The sequence below is a fragment of the Rhinolophus ferrumequinum genome, chromosome 9, assembly GCF_004115265.2.
Source record: "Rhinolophus ferrumequinum isolate MPI-CBG mRhiFer1 chromosome 9, mRhiFer1_v1.p, whole genome shotgun sequence".
NCBI lineage: Eukaryota > Metazoa > Chordata > Mammalia > Chiroptera > Rhinolophidae > Rhinolophus > Rhinolophus ferrumequinum.
In genome coordinates this window covers 34,761,579-34,789,361 of record NC_046292.1, presented here as the reverse complement: position 1 = coordinate 34,789,361, position 27,783 = coordinate 34,761,579, and the positions used below count along the sequence as shown (strand labels likewise).

The window sequence follows — 27,783 nt, the reverse complement described above, 5'->3', positions numbered from 1 at the left end:
ACAGGGCCTGGCACATAGTAGGTGCTTACTCAGTATTTGTTGAGTGGATGAATGCCGTGAGCTGACTTCATAGTAGCTGGAAAGGAAGAGGAGATAGTTGATGCCCCAATCCTGGATGGTTTTCTTTGCTCTGGAAACAAAAGAATTAGAGAATCAGAACCAGTGAAGATTGTCTCTTCAGAGGCTAGATATCTATTTGTTTACACTAAAACTGCTTATTTTGGCCTTACGCTTGGAGCAATTGCAAAGGCAGGTTGACCAGAGAGTTTCCCTCATCCTTCTGAGTCAACTACTAGTGTTTTCTGCGGTTTGCTGGAAGTCAAAGCTAGGAGCCTACTCCAAAGCCACATGAAAATGCTCCGTGAAGTTACTTGCTGGCTTACATGTTCCACACCACTGTCCACCCTCATCAGTGTGGCCAGTCAGGAGTCATAGCTTCTTGTCACCCTATGTTGAGTCTCCTCCTCACACCCCTTCCATCTTCTTGCCACTACCACGTTAATCTTCCTAAAACATCTCTTTCGTCATATCTCAGTGAGTGTCGGAGACCCTCCGTGGTTCTCTGCATGGGATAAGAGCCAAACACATCCCACAGGGCAGCCTAGCAGCCGCTGTTTACCAAACACCTCTGATGAGAAGGGCGCTGTGGTTGGTGCTTCACATACACTGTCTTATGGAAAACAGTTGCTTACCCCCACTTTACAGGTGATGAGACTGAGGCTCAGACAGGTTAAGTAGCTTGCCCGTGTTCCCACAGTCAGTATGTAGCAGAGCCAAACAAAGCAGGACCACCTGATTCCAAAGAAGCGGCTACCTTTGTTAGATCCTGGAGCTCCCTCTCCCAGTCATTTCCTCCACTTTCTATGATGACACTGGGCTAGATATGGATGTGAGGCATCACCTTCAGCTCAGGTTAGCGTGAGGAAGGCCTGCGGGCCCGAGGTTTGCCCCATGTGAGCCAGCGTCCCCCAGGAAGTCAAACCTTGCGTTCTGGCTGGGGTTCTTGGTATATACGAGTTGTCGGGGTCCAAAAGACAGGGACCACTTAGCGTAGTGCTCAGTCCAGAGCAGGGACTCAGTCAGTGTGCACTGCCGCAGGAAAGGGTGAGTGGAGGCCCCCAAGTCTTCCTGCGCCCTCATCCAGGAAGCATGGGTCACGGAGGACACTGCTGAGCATTAGGATGGGCCAGGAGGTGTTTAGCTCTCAGAGGAGCCTCAGCACCCCCGTGGCCAAGCATCAAGGCAGCCAGCATCCGGGTCAGGAGGCATGTGATCTGAGGTACTCTGTTTATCGTCCTTTCTGGAACTTTCTCCTGTCATTTCCGTCCTTCCTGTACCATTCAGCCTACCTTTTCAGAGAACCCATTCAAGCCCTGAGAACTGGCTACGGTCTGTTTCTGTTGTGCCTGGGGATTGTTACTGCTTTCTGGGGACTTCCTGACGACAGAGGCGTCTGGTTGGAGAGCAGGAATCAGGTGGTCTTCTGCTGTGAAGTTCAGGCTGGGGACTTGGGATGCCTTATATACATCCTTCTTTCATGCTCGCAGCATTTGCTCTGGCTCTGCCGTGTTCCAAGCATGTGTTTAGAGGGAACAGAGCCGGGACCTGGTAGGCAGAGACCTAGGTCAAATCCTGGCTCTGCACTTTCCCATTTGGGAGGCCCAGAGGTCCTCTTTGAGTCTCATTTCTTCTTGTGTGGAGAAAAACTCGGGCTCGTAATATTTTGTTGCAGGGTTGATGTGAGATGTAGTAACGTATGGAAAAAGGCTTATGGTGGCACCTGATAGGAGTAGACATTCCACCAGTTGTAGCCTATTTTTTAAATGAAGTATAATTCATAAAACATAAAATTCACCATTTTAAAGGATGTGCAATAGAGTGGTTCTTAGTATTTTCAGTGTTCTGCAACCATCTTCACTATTTAATCCAGAACTAGACACAGTTCCTCTTGGTGTCTCATCAACATTATAACGAAACAACGTTGAATGAAAGGATGTTATTCAAGGACCTGCTGTGATGGGACCTTTGAGGAGGAAGGAGGAGATGAGTGGAGCAGACAAGGAAGGACGGAGGCACTCCAGTTAGATGGAAGAGCAAGGAGCCTTGGGGTGGCTGGTGGGAGTGGGGCCTCCTGAGTGCCACCCTTCCCAAACCAGATGGCTGAGCAGGTCTCCCCCTGAAGGAGCAAGCCTATAACAGACCCTGAGCCCGCAGCTGGCTCTTCTGAGCTTTGTCACTCACCATGTTTTTTTCTGCACAGGATCTCTGTTTTCAAGGCACATTTACTCAGCTGATTTGATCCCACTTGAGGAATATGTTATAGCTCCACTTCTACAGAGAAAGGGAACTGGTAGTCCCCGACACAGCAGCTTGCCTGACTTCTCACCCCAACCAAGACCTAGAACTGAACTTGAAATCCAGGTTGCCTGACTCCTAGTTTTTCCGCATCTACAGGCTGAACCTCAGCTCTTCTTCCCCTGATGTTCAAGGTCATTTAATTCTCTAATCTCCAACCACCTCAACTTCCTTCCTCACCTCTCTCTCCTGCCTATAACTGAGTGATCTCTTGTAACTGCGCCAGTCTAAATGTCTTCCCAACCCTCCTTTTTTGGCTTCCATTCTTTACCCCTCTTGTGTGGTCCAGATTCTCCCTGTCCTTAAATGGCTATTCTTTTATGAGCACAGACGGTCCAAGTGCCATTCACTCTGCTCAAGTTCTTAACATTCAGAATTTATCGTCTTCACAACATTCTGGCACTGTGAGCAGGAATTACTCACTTCAAGTCATAGAAGAGGAAACAGGCTCGGAGAAGTAATATAACTTACCCAGGATCACCCAGCCGGTCAGGAGTTTGGCTCTAAAGCTGCCTCCTCTCAAAGCCTGCCATGGGTGCCCCGAGAGCCCCCTCATTCTAGTATAGGAGGTCTTTGGTTATCTTTTTCATGGGTTTTTATCTTGCGTCACCCAACTGGGTGCTCGTTCTCTGTGTTCCCAGGGCACAGGCTAGATTCTTCAAGTGTGAATTCTCAGTAAATGTTAAGCCGAGACATAGGAGGAAGAGCTGTGGACCTGGTCATGCGGTCTGAGTTCTTATCCTGTTCAGGTTCTGACCCAGCTTTTGTGACCTGGCACAACGCTGACCTCCCCAGGATGGGAACCCTGCCTGTCCTGCTCCTCCTGTGTCCCTGGGCCTGACGGGGATGGATGCATAGACGTCACCATTTGGAACCTCAGTTTCCTCATCTGCGTTTGGAAAGGTTTGAATGGGATGATCTAAGGATCATTCTCAGTTCAGATATTACCTAGTTTTGCGGATCTGAATGATTGCTTCTCTCCACATCAACATGATTCTGAGCTACAGAGTTTCAGCTCGGGTGGCAGAGCACAGCTTGTCATTTCCAGTTCGGTGGCTGTATCTCAAAATTTGCCCTTGAAGTTGTCAAACTGAGGACTAGCCCAGGAGCTTTGCCCCAACACGTTCACACATTCAGAAGTCCTAATACCATCTCACCTCCTATATCTCTCTCTGTTTCTCTCCCCCCGACACACATGTGAAAACACCCATCCATCCCCTTTCAGGATAACTTTATTTGGAGCACTTTGTGTATTACATTTTAGCAGCTTCTCGGCTTAGAAAGAGTCAAAAATGATTTGTTGGAAGGAAGCTGTTACTCTTTTAGAAAGACCACACCCCTCCTGTTGTTCATGCCTAACACACTGGATGTATTTTATAGACACAAAGAGAACAAGAGCAGGCCTTGTTTATGAAAATAGAACCTGACTGTCCAGGTAGTGGGAAAGGCTGTTTTCATCTCTGCTCAGGAGGATGTTATTACCAAAGACCACCTCTTTTTTTCCTGGGCAGTTCCCCTACACCTATACCTTTCTTCAGTCATTCCTTTGTATTTTAAATTACAGTGCTATTCACCTTATAGGGAGGTAAATAAAATGCCTCCTAGCATGTTGATAATACTAATTTTGATGTCCCTTTCATTGAGTGCCTAGTGTGTACCAGGCACTGCGCAGTGAGTTGTGTGAATTACTGCTGTCCGCGCACAGCTCCCTGCAGAGCAGACACCTGAGCCCAGTGAGGCTAAGGTTTGCTCCTCCCTCCTCACGTTGTCACAGGAGAGCTGAGGTTCACGCTGAGGTCTCTGAACCGGAGTCCCAGCTCTGACCAGCTGGGGTTCATTCCTAAGGCCATTTGGGAAAATCTGGCATTTGACTACATTCTAGAATAGTTACGTGCTTACAAGCGTCCTTCTCAGCTTTACTAACACGTTGTCAGAGAGCACCCTGGTCTGGGGGGAGTGTCAGAGCATGTTTAACACAGTCACATATGCGTGTACACTCACACTCACACATAAAGACCCTCAAGAGACTGGGTTTAACCAGCCACCTCGCCACGTACCGCATCCAACAATGGGCAGCATGCTAGGAGCTGCATTTAGGAAACAGCAGTCGGAACCTTTGAGATGTATGAGAATCAGAAATTCCCAGAGTATCAGTTCAACCCCAGAAAACACGACCCTCATGTGTTTACCGCAAGGGCCCATCTGCAGAGCAGGGTCAAATACTACCTGTGGAACTCTCCACAGTTTGAATTTTTAATTTTGACAGCCACTGTGAGAGACAGACCTTGGAAATGAAGTTTGAAATCTGGGCAGGATAAAAAAAAATCATCTTTTAGATTATCTGAAGGTGAGCTCTAAGAAAGGGGAAGTGGTAAGGAAAAAATGCCCCTTTGTAGTTGTCTAGCACTTGACAGTTTGTAGCACCCTTTAGTGTGCGGGGCAGGACACCAGAGTCCGTTTCCCACTCCTGGCTCCTCCTCAGACTCACACCTTGGGCAAGCCCCTTCCGTCCTCTGGGTTTGAGTTTCCTCATCTATCAAATGAGAGCGTGGGACCAGTCGGTCGCTGACAACCCCGAAACTCTGCCTTTCTCTGATCTGATACCAGTAAAAAGGCAGTATGTGTTCCTTGTTACTCCTCCTGTACCTGTTACACCTCAGCCTGTCCTGTACCTGGGCTGTGGGGACGTCTCTGTCCTTCCAGCTCAGGCTTTACCTACATAAAAACTATCGTCCTTTCATACCTGTTGGTACCTGAGCTGACAGAAACCCACCGGCTTTTTCTGGGCAGTCCCTTGGCTTAGAAAGGTCTCGGTTGTTGAGGGATCCACGTGCTAGTTAAGTGTAGACCAGATAGCAATCTAAGGCCCATTCCAGTTCACAGTTTCTAGAATTCCGTAAAGGCTACCCTTTAAGAGGTACTTAGAGAAACCCCTAAACAAATTCTTTGACCACTGTTTCAACACTTTGAATGGCAGTTCTTTTAGCAAATACTCTTGATCCTAGAGTCTGATCTGCATGGCTGCTTTGAGGATCCCTGTGTACAGGAGGAAACAGGCCTTGGGTTTGTTTGCTTTTCCTTTTTAACTGGTCTGGCCTCAATCATTCTCTAGCATTTGAGGTTATGGGCATTTTTTTAGCATTTTGACTCATAATGAACCTTGTTCTCTTGATATACATTTTAGAAGACAAATCTGACCTTGAAAACAGTGTGATGCAGAAGAAAATAAAAATCCCCAAACTTTCTCTCAATCACGTAGAAGAAGATGGGGAGGTTAAAGATTATGGGGAAGAAGATTTACAGCTTAGACACATCAAGGTAACAAAATCTTTCTTTTTTTTTTTTTTTGGAAATATGTGGGGGCATTTTCAGATTTCTGATGCTAAAGAATTCTAGTCTGGCCTCCTCTCACCATATAAATGTCCCCTGGCGTCATGGGGCCATGACTTTTTCAGTTTGGGAGATATTTGGAACGGCTAACGTGTTTGCCACCCTTCCAGGGAGCCCTGTCATGCTGTGCCACCAAGCACTGTCCTGCTTGCACCATCTATGTAGTGTCGTCACTGCTGAGGGTGGGGGTGGTGCATTTCTCTGTGGCCCACAGCTCTGGAGAGGTCTCTGCTGAGCTCTGGGAGCAGGAAGGAAGCTGTTTTTGGGCAGCAGTTCGAGCCCGTCGCTGTGAGATTGCCCCCAAACAACTAAGGGTGGACTGGTTAGGAAACGGGGTTAGCCAGGCTCACAGAAGCAGGTTTATGGGTTGGAAGAAAGATTTTGCATGAGGCTGCATTTCCTTTAGCGTGCGTCACACTTGGTCTTGTCCAGCCTTCAGTTGTAAACCTGCTAAAAATCTTTTCAACAAGTCAAGTGTTTTTTGTTTTTTTTTTCTGTACAATGGGTACCCCAGAGGAAGGAGAAAGAAGGTGATGCCTTCTGCATTGACCATGGTCTGATTTTGGACACATGGTCAAGGACATTCCCAAGGTATAATCTAAAAGATGCACCTAGGTTCAGTCATTGTACCCTTGCCATGGGCCTGGCCCTGTGCCAGTCCCTGGGGTCATGGAAATTAGCCAATGTGGTCACTTCCCTTGGTGGTCTCACCACTTGGTGGTCTCACAGTGTCATGATGCAGACAGATATCTAATGTGGTCGTACAGTTTTAGCTAATAAGTTCATCTAGGCGAGCAGTACCTTATCCCCACGGGAAAATGCCAGGATAACATCTCAGGCATGTTTGTTGTGGTGGTTGTCGTTGTTGTTATTCTTCTTTAAATTTTCAGACACTTAGCAAGAACTTAAGGCAGGCTTGACCCGGCCTAGCTAAGTTGTCTGGAATCTTGTGTCCGCAGCTGTCTGTGCCTCCCACAAGGGCCCCCATTCAGGAGAGCGCCTGGCCCTCCTGCCCTGGGGAAGAATCCCACTGGTCCTGTAACTCTCACTCCCCTCAATGGAAGCTTGGTCCACTTGAGCTGGAATTTCCTCCAGCAGCTGAAACCCATGGACAGTCCTGGATAATTCTCTTCTCAATGAACTGTCCTCTCTGTTCCTACTGTCTTGCTGAGCTCCAACTTAGCCAGTGTCCAAAGAGAGGATGGCAGATACGGGGAAAGGAGCCTCGTGCTGGACCTCGGCTCCAGGTTCTGGCTCTGTCTCTGGCTCTAGGTCACCATGTGGCCCTGAGCCCCAGGCCGTCCCCTCTCTGAGCCTCAATCTTCTCACCTGCAAAATGAGGGAGTTAAACTGAAGAACCCTCCAATGCTAGCATTCTTTGAACTCTTCAGTTAAATAAACGTTTATCAAGCCCCTGCCAAGTGCCAGTTCTGGAGAAACTGAGCAAGTAAGACGGGGTGTCTGCCCTAGATTAGAGTAGATTCAAGTTCTTAGCACCCTTCCCAACTAAAGCATTCTTGAGGGAAAGGTTACTTGGTGGAATGCCTTTTTTTTTTCTTCCCACTTTTATGTTTTTGTTGTTGAAATGATTTGAGTAGTGACTCCCCTGGGATGCCCTGGCCTGATTTCTCACTGATTCTCCATGAATATATACTGAACACCCCCTGTGGGCAAGTCACTGCCGAGGCCCTGTGGGTGGGGCGGGGGGCTGGGGTGTTGGGGCGGGGGGTCATGGTATAATAGTCACCCAAGAGGCAGAGTGACGGAATGGAAACACTGCTGGCCTGGTTCTGCCACCCCCTGACCTTCTGGCTTTGGGCAAGACCCTTCCTCCCTCCGTGCCTCTTGTTTCCCCGTTGGTAAAATGCAGGGCTTTGAGTACGTGTTTGCACAGGTGTCTCCAAGCACTGATGTTCTGTGGTTCTGTGATTCTAGGATTGTCTGGGGAAATATTGAGCTGCAGTCCAAGAAAAGCCCCAGCTGCCCTTGCCTGAACTGATTCTCGTTGTCCTACACAGAGACCCGAGGGGCGGAAGCCAGGCGACGTGGCGCACAAGAGCATCGAGGCCGTGGTGGCCCGGCTGGAGAAGCAGAACGGCCTGAGCCTGGGCCACGGCACGTGTCCGGAGGAGGTCTTCGTGGAGGCCTCGCCAGGCACGGAGGACATGGACAGTCTGGAGGAGGCCGTCGTGCCCCGGGCTCTGTACGAGGAGCTGCTGCGTAACTACCAGCAGCAGCAGGAGGAGATGCGTCACCTCCAGCAGGAGCTGGAGCGGACTCGGAGGCAGCTGGTCCAGCAGGCCAAGAAGCTCAAGGAGTACGGGGCACTCGTGTCCGAAATGAAGGAGCTCCGGGACCTCAACCGGAGGCTCCAGGACGTGCTGCTCCTGAGGCTTGGCAGTGGTGAGTGCCCCTCAGGACACCTGCCGCAGCATACGGGCAGGGGGGCCGCTTTGTGCAGCTCCTCTTCTGGGAGGGCACGGGGGAGAGGCAGGCCACGTGCCCCCGAGGCCCAGCTCAGCCGTGACCCACGGGAGAGCCACTCCCCTGCCACAGGGAGCCTGACAGCCTAGGAATGCCGCAGCCTCCGCTGTCTAGAACACAGTGGAGCCCCAAGACGTGTGGCTCTGAGAACGGAGTGTCTGCCACCACTCATGCACTCATTCAGCAAGAGGCAGTGCCGGGGGTTATAGGAAACCTCTCCAAGGAGGTTTTAGGGTAGTAAAGGGAACTCGATGTGATCCTCAAAGCTCCTGCCACCTTTTCAGGCAGACAGTGATAGATGCTGCGGGAGGGCTGCAGATAAAATGATGGGGGTTCAAGGGACAGGCGGAGGTTATGTGTAACTGAGGAGGCCTGCAGGAAGGAGAGGGCCTCGCAACGGGCTTTGACGGGTAGGTGGGGTTTCCAGGCACAAGAGGCGGCCAGGGGCAGCAGTCATAGGGCCTGGGAGAACACCTGGAGCGTGAGGGGAAGGGATACTGCACATGTGGTTTGAGGACAGATCACTGAAGGCTTTGAAAACGGTACCAGCCTGGGGTGTCTGGACTCGTTTGGTAGGAATGAGAAACGTTAAAAAGCTTTTGAGCAAAGAGGCACATGACCTTAGGGAGATTACTATAAAGATATATGAAATGCCTTTGATTTTTATACCAAAGGAGTTTGATACATCTTCAGAACTCAATAGGCTCTTATATTAAACCTGATTTTAACAAAGCAGGTCTTTAGGTTTTCTCATCTAATGTGGTTTAGAAGCAGGAATAAGGGGAAATCTGAAAGTCGTCAGGCTTGACAGCCGAGAGAGATGACTGCTTACCAGAGAGGAAAGACAGAAACACTCTTTCAGGACACCAGAGTCCAGGATCATAAAAGAGGCCAGTCAGCATTGAGGAAATGCTCTGCATCCCTGAAGACAGTCGTGAATAACCCCGTGTCAGTGACCGTTGCGTGAAAAAGGGAGTCATCTAGTCTAGAAACACAAGTTCTGTCCCCAACGTTGAAGTCAAATACCATCTTATATTCAAGAAGGAAGGTTTCCATTATCTGGATCACAGATGTAGATGTAAAGCCTCATTCCTCTTTAAAGTTTAGGTAAATGTGCTCTTACGCTACCTTACTTGTATTTATAGGTGCCCTTTAGTTCTTAAACTCTGTCCCCAAGGCAGAATATCAGTAGATCTTCAGGATGGCCCAGGGAGTCAGCCGAGAGGCCTTTTCATGCTTTTGTCACAGAGAAGGAAGCAGAGGTTGGGACTTAACCCAGAGTCACTGGGAGAGGAAGAGGCAGAGCTCGTCTCAGAGCACGTCTGATTCCTAGGCGGGGAATTGCCTCACTCCCGACGCTGCCTTGACCCTGGCCGTCCTCCCAATCATCGCCTATAGAAGTGCACAGTGACTCTAAAGGTCACAAGAGGAGTGCAACTTAAAAAGTTATTAAAGTTCTTGATCAAAATAAAAACATCAAAGAGAAACCCTAGCTAAAAATTTGCAAAAATTGGGTTGGTCTTTGAGTGGGGGTGAGGGATGATGACAGAACTGGAATTTTCAGAGAAAAAAAAAAAATGTGTCCTGGTCTTCAGATGAATAACTTACATTCTCATCATACTCTGTAAGCTCTGCCTTTTGCAGACTTCTCGGGGGGTGGGGGCAGGGGAACAGAGGAACAACACAAACTCTCCACAGCGTTATTTTGACTCCCAGGAAAACCGCCTGTTTTGCATGATTGTGAACTTAGCTGAAACCCCAGAAACGGCTCCTACACCTCTGGGGCCATGAGACATTTTACATTAGTATGTGCCTCTTTGGTCTTAAAACACTTAGACCAACTTGACCCCAACACAGTTTTCTGTCTTGATCCTCCCAGACCCTCCCGTCGCACAAGCCTTGAATGCACAGGAGGGCCAGTGGCTGGCTCTTCCCTGGTCTGGTCACTGTGGCCACCACAGTGGGATGGACCGAGCAGAAGTCAACTCAGACCACAAGTGTGCATGTAGCACCCAGCATGTGCAGCACCCTGTGCTGTGGGCGCCACAGGCAGCCCAGACAAATCACACCCACCGTCCTGACCTGCGAAGGCATCAAGTCCATTGAGTAGCACTTGCTAACGGGAGACGAATAATACGCCAAGTTCTAAGATGAATCCATAAGAATATAATAAAAAGGTCTCTTTCTACTTTAAGGGGATGCTGTTTTTTCTGATGGATCTAGTGTAGTCTAATCTCTGGAACCAGGCTTGATTCAAATACCAGCTGCCCCACTTCCCAGTTCTGTGGCTTTGAGAATCTTCTTTTTTTTCTTCTTCTTCTTTCTTCCCTTTCTTTCTTCTTCGCTTCCTTCCCTGCTTTTCTCTTCCACAAATATTTCTGGCCTCCTGCTATGTGCCAGGTCTTTTTTCTGGTGGTAAGATTTCAGTTTATTTAAGTAAGATACGCCCTTGCCCTCTGCCCTTGAGGAACCCAAAGTTTAATGAGAGAGACAGCCCCTGACCTAGCCAGTGACAGCACATAAATGTCACCACAGGGACAGAAGCACTCAGGGCTGTGGGACAGCAGAGGAGGGACACCCACTGAATATGGGGGGGGGTTCAGGGAAAAAAGGCTTCCTGAAGGAAATGACTTCTGAGCTGGGGCCTGAAGGATGAATTTTTGTTATCCAGGCAAGAGTGGGTGGGTGGGAAGAGTGGGGAGCAGTCTAGGCAGAGAACACTTCTCGGAGGCTTGATGTTCTCATCTGTAAAATGGAAATAATGATGTCCTGCTCACAGCCTGTGACACACTGCACAGTGCCTGGCGTTCTGTCGGTGCTCAGTTACTGTCAACTCCCTTTCCACAGCATTTAGTGCAGGGGCTAAGACAGAGTTCTGTTTGGTTTTTAACTCTGGCTTCCCCGACCAGTAATTGGCAGTATGACTTTGCATGGGTTAACTAACTTCTCTGCCTCTTTGTCTAGAAGACAGAAGGGATTGTATATATATATGTTCCATCAGCCAGCTAACACTGACCACGTGCTTTCTGTGCCTGGGAACTTGGGGAGATAACAAAGAAAACTAAGACATTGGTAATTGGGGAGTGGGTAGTGATGGAGATAAACATAGAGGCATATAATTGAAATTGTGGGGGAGGGGCCAGAATTTGACGTGGAACTCTCTCGGTGAATCTGTTGTAATAGCTCCTAATTCATATATACACCAAGAAACCTGAATCAAGGCAAAGAACAGCCAGAAAATGACAAGAGACCCTCTGATTCTTGGCTCCACGTGCCCTCTAATCCCGGCCTGGGGTTAATGTGTGGCCTGGGCTGTACCATCCGCAGCCCCAGGGCCTGGCTTGAGCAGTGTTCCTGAAGGCCTGTGCTTGCATATTTTTCTGTGTCCACCTTACCCAGCTCGGGGGCCTGTGTCCAGCGTGGGTGCTGACTCATTCGTACTGTAACAGGCAAATTCAGAGACAGGGCCGGCCAACAGGCCAGGAGGTGCTCAGTGTTAAAAGGAAGGTTCCCCGCTGGGAAGAATCATTGCTGACTCTCCTAGGAATAGGGGTCCTGCAGCTGGTGGATGGAATTGGGCAGAGAGTAGGAGCCCGGCCTCTTGAGCCTAATGGGGACCTCAGAGTGGCCAGCAGGTCCCCCAGTAACCAGGAGTTGGAATCATGTACCTGATAGAGGGTGGGGCATAGCAGCATGATGTTACAAGATGTTTCAGAGACATCATTGGATGACTCACTTTGCATGTGTGCATTCTCCTTTCATGCCTTCCACAAACAAACACCAGATGATTTAACAGGAAAAGATTTTCTAGGATATGGCATTTTGGAGTTGTAGAAGAGCTTAGGATGTAGGCTGTTGCCCTTGTGTTGTTGAGGAGGACATAAGCTCAGAAAATGTCACGGGCTTATTCCCAGGAGTCTCCTGACACCAGGTCTTGTGTCCTTTCTCTGAGCCTTCCTCCCACTGGCTTCTTTAGTTCTTGGGACATCATTGTCCCTGACATGGAGGTGACACCTCTGCCCACCCACTCCCTCAAAGGAGATGTCTCTGGAAAACAGAACTTGCCCTTTCCATGATCTTTGCATGGAAAGCAGCCCTCTCTGATGGGAAAGAACCTCACTCTGCTACCCTAAATGTCCCTTCTTTTGGGACTCCTGTAACAGTGTCAAAATGAAATGAGGAAGCATATGTAAAGAATGTAGCAGTCCCCCCTTATTCACAGTTTTGGTTTCTTTGGTTTTACTTACGCATAGTCAGCTGAAGTCCAAAAATATTACATGGAAAATTCCAGAAATAAACAATTCATAAGTTTTAAATTGTGCACCATTCTGAATAGCGTGATAAAATCTCACGCCGTCCAGTTCCATCCCACCCTGGACATGAATCGTCCCTTTGTCCAGTGGGTCCACACGGCATATATTCCCCACCCATTAGTCACTTAGTAGCCATCTCGGTTATCACACCAACTGTTGCAATATCGCAATGCTTGGTTCAAGTAACCTTTATTTTTCTTGATAATGGCCCCAAAAGGCAAGAGTTTCTGATGCTGGCAATTTGGATGTGCCAGAGAGAAGTTATAAAGTGCTTCCTTTAAGTGAAAAGGTCTGTACACATAGGAGAAAAGAGTATATCGAGGATTTGGTACTATCTGTGGTTTCAGGCATCCACCGGGGGCCTTGGAACGTATCCCCCAGGGACAAAGGGGGACTGCTGTACAGTCCTGTGACCAGCATATTGTACGTGTTCAATAAATGGCAGTCCCTTTTTCCTTTTCTTTCCTTTTCTGCACGCCCTTGCCCAAAGAAGCAAATGGTGGAAATGTGAAAAGCATGAAGATAGTCTAATTTATGAAGTACAGATTCATTTGTGTATACATCCATTTCTTCATTCAACAAACATTTATCGAGGGTATGCTTTGTGCCAGGACTGTTACGTGCAGGAATATAGAAATGAACAAGACAGTCCCTTTTTAAAATACTCACCACCTCGGGGGTTAGAGTAGTGTTTATAAAACTGGCGCTTGGCAGACTCGGAGAATTCTAAGGGCATGAGCGAAAGCAGAACAGGGAAGAGCCTGTTCCAAGGGTGAGCTCTGGTGTATGCGAAGGAGTCAGTTCCAAGGTCTCTCTCGGTTTCTCCGCACTTCGATTCCTTATTCTTAGAGGTCAAAGACCAAGCCTTAGACATCGTCCTCGGTTTTTAGCACTGTAAGTACCTTTTAGACAGTTCAGTTCGTTTCAGTGTGATTCAGGCAATGTTCGTTCAACTGGTTCCAGGGCTCTGTGGGGAGGTGGGAGGGAGAGGTAACTCCTGCTTTCAGGATGCGTACACAGTCATTCCGGTGGGGAGTGAGACATGTCCACAGTAGGACACCTGGCAGAACAAAACGTGCTGTAATTGCAGGCAGGAGGCATATGATGATTTTAGATTTCGTGTGTGCTTTGTCAGGGGATGCAGACGGGATGATCACTTCTGACCAGAAGCCGTATAATTAGAATGACAACAGTAATTCACACGTGCATGGCGCTTGACAGATTTCAAAGCACCTTGACATTTTTATCTCATTGGAGTCTTCCTGATAACCTTATTGTGAGGCCAGGTATAAACTGTTATCTCCATTTGTGAGAGGAGAACGCAAAAGGAAGAGATAATGTCCCTGTTGCCCAGATCACAAGCTGGTTGAAATTTTTGAAAAAGGAGAAAGCCACTGTGACCTGCAAATCTGTCTTGGCTCTTCAGAGCTGGGTTCCTATCCCTGCTGTTCCCCTCTGGGCTCGTGCCTTGTGTTCGGCCCAAGGTCCGTGAAAATACCAGCTTTGATCTTTCAAATCCTTTGCGGTCTAAGCTGGCTTCTTTAAGCCCAGGTCTCTGATGGTGTCTTTGAAAAGGCAGCTCATAGCAGCCAAATGCCTCCTGCTGGCTTTCCCTGTCCTGGAGGCAGCTGGGCTTTGGCAACAGGTATTACTTGGGTTTGAATCTCAGCTCTCTCATTCATTACTTGTGCAACTTCAAGCACATGGTTTAACCCTTCTCAGCCTCTGCTTTCTCCTCCGTAAAATGAATATCTTCATGCTACTGCATTACAGGCAAGACAGGTCAGCTCAGTGATGAAGAACCTGCATGGGCCCTGGGGTCAGAAATACTGGGGTTTTGAACCCTGGTATTTCCACAGGCTAATCTTGTTGCTTTGGGCAAGTTAACTTCCTGGGCCTTTGCTTCCTCGCCCGTTAAGCAGAGTCAATGACAGTACCCACTATTCTGGTTCTTCAGAGGATTAAGGGAGCAAATGCACATAAAGACCTCTGCCCAGTGGCTGGCACATAGTAAGTGCTCCGTAGGTCCGGCATCTGTGGTGTAGGATGACTTGAGAAATGCACATGAGATAATGGGTGGGAGATAATGTTTGAGCAATGAGATAAGTTCTCATTGTCCTAGGGAGAGCACGGACGTGGCTGTCTGGCGTATCTTAAGCTTCCGTCAGACCCTATGTCTCCTGGAGATTGCTGCTTCTCCTGGTAAGTTCTCAGAAATCGTATTTGAATAGTCCATTTTACAACTATGCCTGGACTTGATCTCAAGCTTAGTGGTCTGTACTTGATAGATTTCTTCCTCGGCCCCTGGGCAGAATCCCATCTTCCCATCTCCAGTCCTGGGCCATTCCTTTTGACCCCTTGATTCTTCAGACATCACTGGTTATGGCTCAATTTCCTCTTTGCCAGGGCTCTCCTCCTGGGGCCTGTTTATCTCAAACCTCTTTTCCATCTCCTGCAGCCTTCAGTTCATTCTCTCCAATGAGCAGGAGTGCTCACAAAAGTTGGGCTTTGAGAGAGAGCTGAAAAGCGTGGGTGAGAGGCATCCTGTCAGGTCAGGTTTTCATATCCCCATTTCAGAGCGGAGGCCCAGCGGGTCCACAACCTGCCAACTGCCTCAGTTCGAGGTGGAGCAGGGCCAAAACCACTGTGCCCTGTGCCTCCTTATCTTGGATCCCAGGCAGGAAAAGATACAACAGCGAGAACCGGAATTGTTCCTCTTAAACATATGGGTCATCTTCCACTTTGAAGGACTTACCGTCCTGTTGGCTGAGTCAGAATTAGCCACAGTTCAGCCTAGATTATTTTAAGAGCTGATTTCAACGTGGCAGGACCTTCCAGGACCCTCCTTCCTTTTTTCTCCCTGGAGTTGATTTTTCTGTGCAATGGGATGGGGCTGAGGGACCAGCCCGGCTGTCCCTTTGCTGTCTGCTGCAGAAGCCAGAACATACAGGCGTTGCTGGGCTTTTCTCCTTTGCCACCCTGGGAATGTGCCCGCTTCCCAGGAACGTGTCTTTACCTTAGGTGTGGCTGCAGGACAGGCTTGTTTTCTGCTGAATTTGCCAGTCAGAGGAATGGAAGTGGGGAAGGTGCCAAAGGGTTCCTTATGGGCAGGGGCTGGCCTCTCTGAACACCTGCTTTGGGCCTGAGGGTAGGTGCTTTTCATACATAAAACAACCTTACAGTAGATAGGATCATCAGATGAGGAAGCTCGGAGACTAAGTATATTGCCTGAGGCCACAGCACCAGGAAGAGCCTCCCTTTTCCATGTGTCAGGCCGTCTGATCATACAGGCTCTCAGCCCCTGTGCTTGCGAGTGCCCTCGTGATTAGACATGCAGTGGGTTCTGGGATGGCTGGGCCCGTGAGCGATTAGGTGAGATGTCTCCCACCTAATTGAAGTGCCCGCCACTTCTTCATAGTTTTAGCCTTGCCAAGCTATCTGATCTCAAGAGGCCAACCAGAAAATTCCTAGAGTTTTACAGAAATTATCTCTTTAAAGCGAACCCAATCCCACCTCTCAACCCTCATCTTCTAGAAGGGAACACTGAGGACCAGAAAGGAAATAGGACATGCCTACATCAGGTGGAATCTGAACAAATTAATCGTCATGAAGCAGGGAAGGTCCACGTTCAGCCCTGATGGGTGGATGGAGTCAGTCCAGCCGTCAGCAAGGCCCAGAGGCTGGCCACGCCCTCCCTTGCTGTTGCAGGTGGTTCTCTGAGTTTGGTTGCAGGTAATTCGTAGGATCCCAGCACCTTAGATCTGTAAGGAGCCCCAGAGCTCACCTAGTCCAGCCTCCTACACAGGACAGGTAGAGTCCCTGCCAAGTGGTCACTGAGCCCCTGATATTCCCCTAGAGACAGCATAGCCCATTCCATTATTGGATAGCTCTGGCTGTAGGGAAATGTTTTTATGCAGGAACACTTATTGGACTCTTCCCGTGTTCCAGGCCCTGCACTAGGCATGGGGAAATCAAGTAACTAAGACTATATTCCCGCCGTAAGGAAGTCACAGTGTCATCAGCTGACAGTCAGCATGCCTGGTGACCCTGGCTGCGCTCCTGGGCTCTCAGGGTGTTGGGAGAGGATCGAGAGAACGGCTCCTTAACGTGACTGGGGCAGGGGTGCTGAGAGTGGCTGGAGAAGGCCCCCGAATAAGGAACCAGTTAGATTTATCCAAATGAAGAGGAAGTGACAGCAGGAGAACCTGAACAGAGATTTGGAATTGTGACAGAGGCTGGCTTATTCAGGAATTGCAGGCAGTTTCTGGCCGGACTGCAGAGAGAAGAGATAGGTAGGAGGGAGAGCCGAGGCAGCAGAGGTAGGCGAGAGCAGCTAGAAACTGTACCAGCCCCTCCTGCAGGTGGAACACCGGGCTCTTTCCCCTGGAGTGACCTGGGGTCTGGCCTTTCAACCTCGGCGTTGCCGTTTCCTTTGCACCAGGCAAATCCATCAACCATTGAGCAAAGATGAATCCCAGTGGTCTCTTCTCTGGAAGGGCTCATGGCCTGGAGGGGAGATCAGGCAAGGCCAAAGTCACAGGTTGATTTGCTTGAGAGACGCAGTGACATCTTCTGGAGATATCAAAAGGCAGCTTTTGATTCAGTAGGCCTGAATGCGCCATGTAATATGGTTTTTGTTAGTTTTAAATGATTCAGCCCTGTGAGGGAACTCTGCCTCTCCATTGCTCCTGCCCTCAGATACTCACCGTGCCTCATAGAAACCCCTCGGGAATCTGAGGGCCCCCCCTTGTGCCACCCACTTCCCTTACTCCCGCCAGAACCCCTCAGCCTCCCAGCCCAGCCAGGTCTGGCCCGGGACCAAAGGCCATTCCACATACATTCAGGACATGTGTGGGCTTCGATGGCTTCTCTGGCAGGGCAGACCCATGTGTTCTGTGTATCCCTGCCCTTTGGATGCTGTCTGGGCCCAGACAGATGGGCGAGGAGGGAGGTAAAAGAACCACAGATGAAGAACCAGCCCCGTTCTGTCTGGTCACCAGCTGGCAGCGGACAGCTCACCTTCTACAGGTGAGATGAATCCCGGTGATGCTCCCTCCTCCTCACTGCCCCGCTGCACGACTGTAGAGTTCTTCACGGACTCCCTGGGAAGGGCAGTGAGGCTCCCACAGAGCGGGCATTGTGTGAGAAGCCTGTGAGAGAGCCCCACGCTTCGTTGAGCTGAGGAGGTATAGGGTAGCAGGAAGAGCAAGCCTGTGGACTCTACAACCCTGAATTGGAGCACTCACCACCACCCATGTGACTTTCTCGACACATTACCTCTCCGAGCCTCTACAGAGATGATATGATCTATTTTGCAGGCTGCCATGAGGATTACCTTCTTTCATTCAACTCCCGAGTGTCGATGTGTGCCAGGGCCGTTGTACGGGGTGCTGGGGACAGAGCAGTGCAGAAGGCTGTGGCTGTCCTTGGCGTTTCCATCCCAGCCAGGGGGAGGGTAAGCAAATAATCACTAGACAGTGGGGTGAAAAGTACTACAAAGATAAAAGGTATTTTGATGGAGGGTACTGAACAAAGAAGACATTCAGTCAGTGTCGGTCACATTTCCTTCTCAGGGAAAAGCATATATGTCATTTGAAATGGGCATTTGTAATTCCTCCAAGTGGACAGGACACCTTGACCCCCGTGACTGGGGACCTGGGCCTGCTTCTGCCACCCCTTTCTGCTGGGCTGCTTCTCCCCCTTGCCGAGGGGCCTCTCTTAGGTCCATGCCAGCTCTGGGGCTCTGTGGGTCTGAGTTCCCGAGGGACTGCCCCCCCTGTGGGGGATCCACATGAGCTGCAGGGATCTCACCAGGCCCAGGACCTCAGGCTAGAACTGCTGCTGCTTTGCTCAACAAAGCCTGTGCTAGCTCTAGCTCTAGCCCTCGCTCTCGCAGAATGCACTCAGAAAATGGAGAGGGAGGGCGAGGGTCCTGAAGAGCCACTGCTTCCTGTGATCCCATCCCCCTGCCTGACTGCGCCCACCTTCCCCAGACCCACTTACTCATCAAAGCTCCAGTCAGAGCTCACCTCTTCCCTGAAGCCTTCCAGGATCACCGAGCCAGTGACGATGTCTCCCTGCCCAGGTCTGTGCAGACCATCACACTGCCCACTTCCTGGTCAGTCAGTGAGCCTCCATGATGTGCCCCTGGCCTGCACCATATGAAGATAAATACCCCACCCCAGCCATCCTTCAAGCCCCAGCATCGCCTGGAACCATCCTTCTGAAGACTTCCTAGTCTCCTCCAGGTGTAGCACCCCCTCCTTTGCTTCTGTTCCCAAGTCTGTGTCCTAACCCTTGTCAGCAGCACAGGGTGGGGATGACTGATCTGTTGCCTGTCTCTTTCCACTGCTGGACTGTGATTCAAGGCCTCCTCGCCCAGGACGGCACTTACTAGATTCTCACCGAAGGAAGGAGACCAGATTTGTCCCCACCCTCCATGGAAGCATAATGGAACTAAGAAACAGTTGCGTAGCTGCAGCAGCCAGTGAGAATGGCCAGTACCTTTTGAGGGGATGATGGGGTTCCTAGAAGGGGCGCCACCTGCCCAGCGCAGGGCCGTCTCCCCTGTCTCTTTGTAAGGCCCCTGTGTCCCTCCTCTGTGGTTCCATAGCTGTTCCCATGCTTGGGTCCTTTCCCACAAAGTGGAATCCTCTTTTTCCTGCCAAACCTGGTGTGCTTCTGTGCCACAGTAGGTGTTCTTTATGCATTTGAGAATTGTGAGCCGATTGACTTTTTATGTATGAAGAAACTACAATTATACCTATAGCAGAGAAACTTCCTGTTCCCTTCCAGAAGTAAATGGCATGCTTCAGTACTTTTTAAGAAAAATCTAATATTACTAGCTGTTCTATTTCAGCAGAAATCAGAAATGGTATTTAGTGTGCAAACATATATTTTTTGATTTCTGAATCTCCTGGAAGTAACAAAAGCATTAGCTTTTTAGACAGCTTTTCAGAAAGAACAGCATTGGTCCAATTTAAAATAAACAAGAACAAAGAGCAGTACAATTTCATCTATTTGTTGTGCCAACAAACATTTACCAAGCCCCTTACTCTCTGCCACGATTCCCCTTTTACAGAAGAAACCTCTGCGGCTTTAAGAAGTAAAGTAAGTAAAAGAACCAGGATTTGCACTGTGTTCTCTAACACTAAATCCAGTGCTTGTCTATCAAATCACAAGTGTCTGTATGCTCTGTGATAGCATGTCTCATGTTAAATTCGCATCTTCTCCCGAACTGGGACATGCCTTATTTGTTTCTGGGTCCCCAGTGCCTTTTACAGGGCCTAGATCTTATTATGCCGTCAGGGATTGTATGCTGGCTGGGGTCATGAATGACTGAATGAAAAGACAAGTACTACCTTTTATACTTTTTCAAAAACTTCCTTCACCCAGCTGAAAGGTTTCTCTCCATGGAAGCTATATTTTCCCCAAAATAAACCTGAAGTGGATCAAAAGGCTTTTTTTTTTTTTGTATTCCTACTCTTCCCCCAAAGTGAAAAAAGTTCCTTTGTTACTTAAAATAGCTGCACCAGATCACACAATGCTGTCTCTTAGCGCAAGTGCTTATTATTGTGGCTAATTTGGTCACATGTGTTAGAAGGAGAACAATGCCTCAGAAATTTTTAAAAGCAAAACAGCAATCTGAAGCATTTGTTGTAATGAGATGTAAATTGCCAACATCGGTAGTAGAGCTGACTAAAATTTGCAATGAAGTGTTCCCCCACTCTGAGATTGAAAGCGCTAGAGGCCCTCCCTTCTTCTCCCCCAAAGAAACCAACCACATGCTTTTTTGTTCCTTTTCTTTCTGATTCTGTAATACTAAACACTCTGCTTTCCTGACTGACTCATTCCTTCATTCATCTGCCATTTCTGAGGTTTGTCTGAACCTCTGTTTCATGCCTGCCTCCATGCTAGGCTCTTCCCAGAGGCGTTATCAGCTTGCATGGTAGCTATTGGTAATCCCCATCCTGCAGGTAGGAAAACTGAGGTACAGAGAAGTCAGGTGGCTTGTCTGAGGTCATGCAGCTGGGATTCACACCCAGGTCTCCTGACGAACCCCTTCCAAGAGGTGCCTTCGGCTGGTCTGCCCCCCTTGCTGGGGCTGAGGCACCTGGTACCTTCTATATACAGGGCCGGAGGAGGAGGCGATTGTAGTTTAACACCGGGCAGCCACCTGGTGTCAAACAGTGCCAGCCGCGAGTGTTAGGAATAGTTTTCTTGGAGAGCCAGAAGATCCCACCACGGTAGCCTCAGAACTGGGCAAACCTCCGTCAGCCCCTGAGGAGACCAGCGTGAGTGAGCTCGGGGGAGCACGGGTGTGCTGTGGAGGGCAGGGACCCGCTCTGAGCCAGGCCTGTGCTAAGGCAGCTGGCTCACAGAAGCTACGGCCCAGTAGCGGACTAACTTGAGCCCCCAAGTATAACACGTGTGGGAGCCGTGACGGGGTGAGCCGCTATTTACTGAGCAGCCACTCTGTGCCTGATTCTGGATTAATCATTTCATGTATGTGGTTAACTCATTTAATCTTCAGTCTTGCCAGGTTGCTGTTGTTCCTCCTCTCGGGCAAGGCAACAGGGTCAGAGAGGTTAAGGAATTATTGATGTGCAAAATACCTGCTGAGGAGAGGATTTGAACCAGGCGCTGTTCTCAGCCCTGGACTCTGACATAAAAAGACACAGGCCCTGCCTGCCCTCAGACCTCACAGTCAGTGGGGGAGACAGGCATAGAAACAAATGAGTGCATCTGATTATTATGGGGTGGGTGGTAGGGAGGACAGCGCTTGGCTACCCGAGGAAGCGCACAACTCACCTAAATAGCAGCTGGCAAAGCCAGAATTTAAACTCTAGTCTGTCTGACTCCAAATTCCAAGCCAAAGGGTGGAGAGAATTACCTCCATTGGAAGGGATGGGGCAACCTCCTGGAGGAGGTGGCATTTGAGTCCTCAAATTCCTGGTGGAGTTTGGATAGGTGGACATCACAGGATAGAATGATCCGGACAGAGGGACTGGCACAAGCAAAGACCGGGAAGCAGGAAGGACAGGTGTGTGTGTGTGTGTGTGTGTGTGTGTGTGTGTGTGTGTAGAGGGCTGGGCCTGCCACTTGGGGATGGAGTCTGACTATGAGGGCGTGCCCAGCAGGGGGCGGGGCCCTGCTCCTTCTGATGTCCCTTAGATGTCCCTCCATAGCCATCTGACTTGTCCTCCTGGCTGGGTGTTTCCAATTTCTATCTAACAACCCTAGTTTCCACTTGAGGCTGCACAAAGGGTTTGCAGACATTTGTGAACAGTTGCCCACCCACCGTACCTCCACCCCCAAGCACCTCAACTCAGCAGCAGGCTCCCCTTCAGAACCTCTGCCACGGCCCATTTAAGGGCCTTCCTCCCCCACACACCTTTCTCACCTCTCTCATGTCACGATGAATTTCCTGAGAGCCTGCTATCTGCCAGGCACTGTCCTCGGTGCCAAAATTGCAAAGTGACAAAATCTTTGCCCTTGAAGAGCTACACACTCTAATGTGCATGACAGACAGATTGGCAGATGACTGCACATATAATTTTCCCAAAGTTTTCACAACGTAGAGACCTCCTACCTGGGAGTGATCAGAGCAAGGCTTCACAAAGGAGACACCCGTGCTTCAGTCTGAAGTCTGAGCAGGCAGATGAGGTGGCGTTTGAGACCCAGACCATAGTGCATCCAAAGGCACAGAGGCCTGGGATGACACAGCACGTGGGGGACCTGAGCAGAGCTATGGGGGAAGGCAACAAGGGAGCACCAGAGGCAGAGGGAGGCTGGCCGTTCTGAGCCTTCAGGGGCGGTGCTATGTAACTTGATTTTGAGGGTATTGGGGAGCCTCACAAGGAAGAAAATAGTCCTGTGAAGATCTCTTTGGCAGCCATTATGCAGATGGATTGGAGAGAAGCAGACTGAAGTCAGAGCTTCATTGGATGCCTTCTCTTGTCCCACAGCTTCCTCTCACAGAAGGAAAAGGAAGCGTTGGAGAAAGGACACGATCTTGCCAAAGATGACCTGTGAGCCACTGGCTGCATGGACCTCCTCCTCTCAGCCCATTCTTTGTCCCTGTCACTGAAAGTTAGAGCAGGAAGAGACCTCACAGGCCAACTAAGCCATGCCCTTTAGGGGAAACTGAAGTAGTTACTTCTTCCCTGATCTCAGAAAAGATCAAATGCTCCACTTGAGTTTGTTTGTATCGCAGAAATTCAACCTGAGATTTCATGCAGAGAGAGGAAAAACTTTGGCATCTGCTACTGAAACTTTAGAAGTATTCATTCATTGTTGTCATTCTTTTATTCATTTAGCAAACATTCAGAGAGCACCTACCCAGTGCCAGACGCTGGGGACAAAGAGAAGAATCAGACCCAGGCCCAGCCCTTGAGTAGGGAGCACACTGTTGGGAGATGCTCTCAGGACAGTTAGGATGCTGTCAGCCCTTCAGTCAGCTAGCTTCTGCGTCTACAATCCACTCACCTGCAGGTGCACAATTAAAACAGCAGAGCCAGGAGTTCCGGGATCTAAACTCACTCTACCAAGACGAGCCATGCTTTTTCATCTGCGCTGTTTTGCTCCCCAGCCATCTTGCATTCAGCTTTGTGCAAGGCTCATGCTTAAATCGTGGAGACTACAGAGATTCTGTCTTGCAGATGGCTGCTGCCGGCAACTCAGGAGTGATATTCTTGTTCTGGGAAGCCCTGTCATGAGGAATTTTAGTAACAAAATCACCAATACCTTCCCTACCACCAGCCAAAGTCTAGGATGTGGCGACTGAATATAGAATTGCAACCAGATTGTGAGCCAGGTCTTTAGTATATAAAGAGCTCTGTACCAAGTTGTGCATGTGGTTGGGGGTAAGAAAACTTGGGACCGTGCACTTCATCAGTTACTTAAGTTCTATGCCCAGCCATGGGGACCTGCTATGGCAGTAGCTAAATCTCTGACCCGCGTCACCTCCTGAAACGTTTGCATTGGGAGGATTTTCAGGATGCTGAACTCCCCGTTGGCCTTTGGAGCTGCTCTCCTGCAAAAGTTAATCAAATCATTCAGCCTTGTTTACTCATTTTCATCCTGTTTCTCTGCCCTTTGGTAATCAAGACACAATAGGTGATTTAAAAAATAGTCCATCATTTTTACAAGCTAATGGAGGAAAAAAAATATCCCCCATAGAAACCACCAGCATTTATCTAGCTTCCGTTCACTGTTTAATCTGCACATAATTTTTGTTGATTGCATTAAAATAAAAATCAGGATAGCTGCTGGATCAGGCAATCAGGAGCCTAATCTGTATTGTACTTTAATTTCTTGGTTGAAATGCTCCTGTCTAGATGCTAGGTGTTGGGGAAGGGGAGGCTTTTGCATTTCCCCCCATTGCTTTTTCCTAACCTCTGTTTTTCCACTGTGGCCTGATCCACTGTAGGCTGAAGAGATGGGGGGTTGGGCAAGTACACTTTGCTTATTGCAGTAATTGTACCCCTTCTCCCCCAGTCTTAAGAGGACCTCTTTCCTGTTGAGTTGAGTCCCCTGCATTTCCCTTCAGGCAGCAACCCCCTAGAAGAGTGCTTCTCAATCATCCTTAATTAGAGTCTAGCCCATTCTTGTCTTCCAATTTTTCAACTTTTCACTTGTGACATTCATACCTCACATTATTTTCAAGTCTGGGTTTAAGTGTAGTCCAATGGACAAAAATGAGCCAGCATATTTTTGTGTGTGTGCCACTATGTGCTGATAGATGCATAGTTAAAAATATTTGCATTTTATTTTCCTTGGAGTTCTAGACAGATCTCTTTTCTTAACTGCCTAGGTCCCGCCATTGACTTGGAAAAAGTAAAGTCAGAATGTCTCGAGCCCGAGCCGGAGTTACGGAGCACTTTCAGTGAGGAAGCAAATACGTCGTCCTATTACCCTGCTCCTGCACCTGTCATGGACAAGTATATCCTAGACAATGGCAAGGTAGTGTTTCAAGCTCAATATCGATTCCCTGCAAGTGTTTGTTAGTCAGAGTAAAGATGGAGAGCACGGTGGAGCTTTCCGACACACAGCTTGACCGGTTGGCCTCCTAGCCTAGCCCTAAGGGACTATTTCCAGAATTCATGGGTTGTAACTAGTGGAGTTCTATGGGGACTTTTTGTTTTTCTCTTCCTGTTTAAAAATATATATATATATTGGGCCGAAACAACTGTAAAACTGAACTGCCATTATAAAATAGCTTATTGATGAGAAAGATTTTAAAAATGACAGTTTGATGGAAACTGTCCGACCCCTCTATGATACCAGATGCATAAAATTGATAAGGTGAACTAGAAATGCAGTACTTGATTTGCAGGTAACAATTCGGTATGTATCCCTTCGCCATGGAGGAAGTAGCCGCATGTTCCAAGCCCTGTGCTGGGTGCCAGGGGGACAGAGGTGAATGAGACTTGCTTCTTGTCCCTAAGCGGCTTTCAAGCGGTATATTCAGGGGTGGTTAGCCCACAGTCCTAGGACCACATATAACTCCTCAGCTTGTCTTTTAGGCCCTTGGGGAAAAATCACGCAAGAAAACCTAAGCACTGTTAGTAATTATATTGGTGCAGGGTGAAAGTGATGGGATAGCCTTTGGAAGTCCTAAAGTCACATGGTGATACAGCAGCAGGGCAGGAAGGAGGCCATCCTAACATCCTTCTAACATCCAAATGAATTCGTCTGGGAAGAAGTGTATTGAAACCCTTTACGTAGGCTTGGTCCAATTCAGTTTTAGTGCTAAATTCTCTGCCACCATGGCCTGCGTTACAGACATCAGCTCTCCTTCTCCCCACAGAATCATCTCTGTCAGTCCATTTTTCTTGCCTTACGCTTCAAAAGGTCTCTGTTTATCCAGTATTGTTCCCCACGGGGTTGATGAAAAAGAGAAGGTTGTTGTATTTGGGTTTGTCCAGATACATCCCTGCAACTGGCCAGACTGAGTCAAAGCAAATATTGTCAAGCGGAGGAAATAAAACCTGTTAGTGTTCAGGGCTCTCTTGGAAATGCTGCCATTTCCCTCACCCCCCACTGAGCGCCTCCTCCCCTGCAGAGGCAGAACCGACAGGCCAGGCCTTAGGCCCATTCTGCGTCGCCAACGGAGTTCCAGTCTGCTTTGCTGAGGAGAGGCAGCATGAGTGGCAGTCGGAAGCCTAGAGCTGGACTTCTAAGCATAGCTCTGCCTCTGTCCTTCCTGTGTGACCTTCTAGGTCATTCCCTTCTCTGGTCTTCAGCTCCCCTGTCTGTGAAAGGTGGAACTGGTTGATGCTCCCACAGGCTTCTGGTGCCTCAAACTATTATCTAAGTTTAGTGACCCTTCCCCAATAGAAGATAAAGAAAAGGAGGGACTAGTCTTTGTTTGTTGATTTCTTTTTTAGTCACGATCACATTGTGAAATGACTATAGAGACTTTTTCTTAAAGTAGCCTGAAGGGAAATCTACTTCTCTCTTGCTTTGGAAACAACTTAATGAACACTTTCTGCGCATTATGGGGGCTTCTTTTGCAAAGGTATCGCTTTTCCTCCCAACAGTGGGTCTCTTAAATCTTACATAATTTTTTGTCACATGACTTGCACAACAAATCTTGAAAACGGCAGTTTTGTTTTTATTTTTGTCATTGTCAACATGCTGCTATAAAACGAAACCTGGCTTTTGTTTGCAATTAATTTGTAGTCAGGCAAAGAAATGTATTGAGGGAGAGGAAAGGAAGCAGACACCCTGGACATGGATGGCAGCTGCCCAGTGCGGCGTCCCCACCTCCCAGAAGTGGCCCTCACTGCTCTTGGCTCTGCGGGCATTTCTGCCCCTTCCTTCTCTCACCTGCATGAACAAAACCCTTAATCTCTGCAAAGCCTAGGGCATTGGAACGGGGTCTGTGTCCCCTTTAGTCCCACAAAACATTTCACAGAGACATTTTTTATCAAGTCCCATCCTACCAGATGCCATAATTTTAATATCCTCCCTTAACATGTTTTGGTCATATAGTGAACTATGGTTTATGTGAAGAAGTTACTTTCTGATTTTGATAAAGTTCATTGCTTTCCTTTAAGGCATTTTATTTCAAAAGCTCCAATTGAATCATAAAGCTGCAAAGACCATTAAAGTTTAAATAGTCTGATTTATATATGATATACATGGGGACACGCATCCAGAGAAGGGACTCGTCTACAGTTAAAACACAGCAGGATAGAGGCAGGCAAGCGGGAGCTGGAAGCCAGACTTCCTGATTCCCAAGCCAGTGCTCTTTGTAGTCAATTCTGCTGCAGCCCTGAAAGCCGTGCATCGCTCTAGGTGACCTTGAACTCGGCTGACCTCAGAAGTCCTTATCTCAAATGCCCCAGCATACACCCCTGATTGGTCTTATACAGGGGCATTTCTTTCTGTGACATAAGGTTGGCCTTGTACTTGAGTGAATGTCAGAAAATAGTTTATTCTCCAAGGCACAGTACCTCATCAGAACTGAAAGCCAGTGGCCTTAAAACATGTTAAATATGCCATCAGTTTCTTCCTTTGTGTTCAGACTAGTCTTGATCACTTTGTAGGGAACAAGAGGCAAAGCCTGGACCGCTCCCCACGGAGCTGACTGTGAAGGGCTGAATCAGGTGGTGAAGGATCTCAGCAAGTTAGAAATTCAGGGGGGGTAGGACTTAGCCCTGGAGTAGGGAAGGAGTGTTTCCTGGGATTTGGACTGCGGCTGGAAAGATTAGCAGGCTTAAGAAGACGGGAGGGAAAGCATCCATTCCTGGACGGGGAAAAGAGATGAGCAGAGACGGGCAGGGATGGGGGGGAAGCAAAGGAATTAACAGTACTGGATGCCTGCTGTCCTTAGGTTTTACCCCAGTTATCTCATTTAATCCTCAAGCAGCTCTACAGAGTAGGTCGTGTTCTGTCTATTGTACAGCTGAGAAAAGGAAGGCTCAGAGAGCTAAAGTGACTTGCCCAGGATACCCAGCCAGTTAGGTAGAAGAGCCAAGATTCACGTCCAAGGCCGGGAGCTCCAGAGCCCATCCTCTTTCTGATACCGCACACCGGAAGTAGAAAGAAATGAAGGTGTTGAGGAGCTTCCTAGAGTGATGGACATGGTAGGGAAATAAAAGTGAGTAGCTTGGTTGCAAACAGGACTCTAGAGGGGCCTTCAGAGCCGACGGACGAGGTCAGAGTTTATGCGACAGGAAACAGGGCGCCATTCAAGATTCTAGACAGTTGGGAGACAACTCACATCTTTCAT

The 27,783-nt window shown here is 48.7% G+C and overlaps 2 protein-coding genes across 8 annotated transcripts in view; both read left to right on the top strand.

Annotated features, from left to right (window-relative positions):
* The window catches only part of AGBL4 (AGBL carboxypeptidase 4), a 1,100,555-nt gene that overhangs the window by 869,466 nt on the left and 203,306 nt on the right, over positions 1-27,783 (top strand). The window lies entirely within an intron of this gene.
* Positions 1-27,783, top strand: part of BEND5 (BEN domain containing 5) — a 100,253-nt gene that overhangs the window by 61,223 nt on the left and 11,247 nt on the right. The window contains exons 1-4 of one of the 6 annotated variants that reach the window (XM_033114115.1): positions 3,127-3,258; positions 5,540-5,673; positions 7,764-8,148; positions 24,358-24,506. In XM_033114115.1, coding sequence (XP_032970006.1) covers positions 5,569-5,673; positions 7,764-8,148; positions 24,358-24,506 — 639 coding nt within the window. In that variant the 5' untranslated portion in view covers positions 3,127-3,258; positions 5,540-5,568. Of the gene's footprint in view, positions 1-3,126; positions 3,259-5,539; positions 5,674-7,680; positions 8,149-24,357; positions 24,507-27,783 lie in introns of those variants that run through there. The other 5 variants (XM_033114116.1, XM_033114114.1, XM_033114113.1 and 2 more) reach the window with 5 other exon arrangements.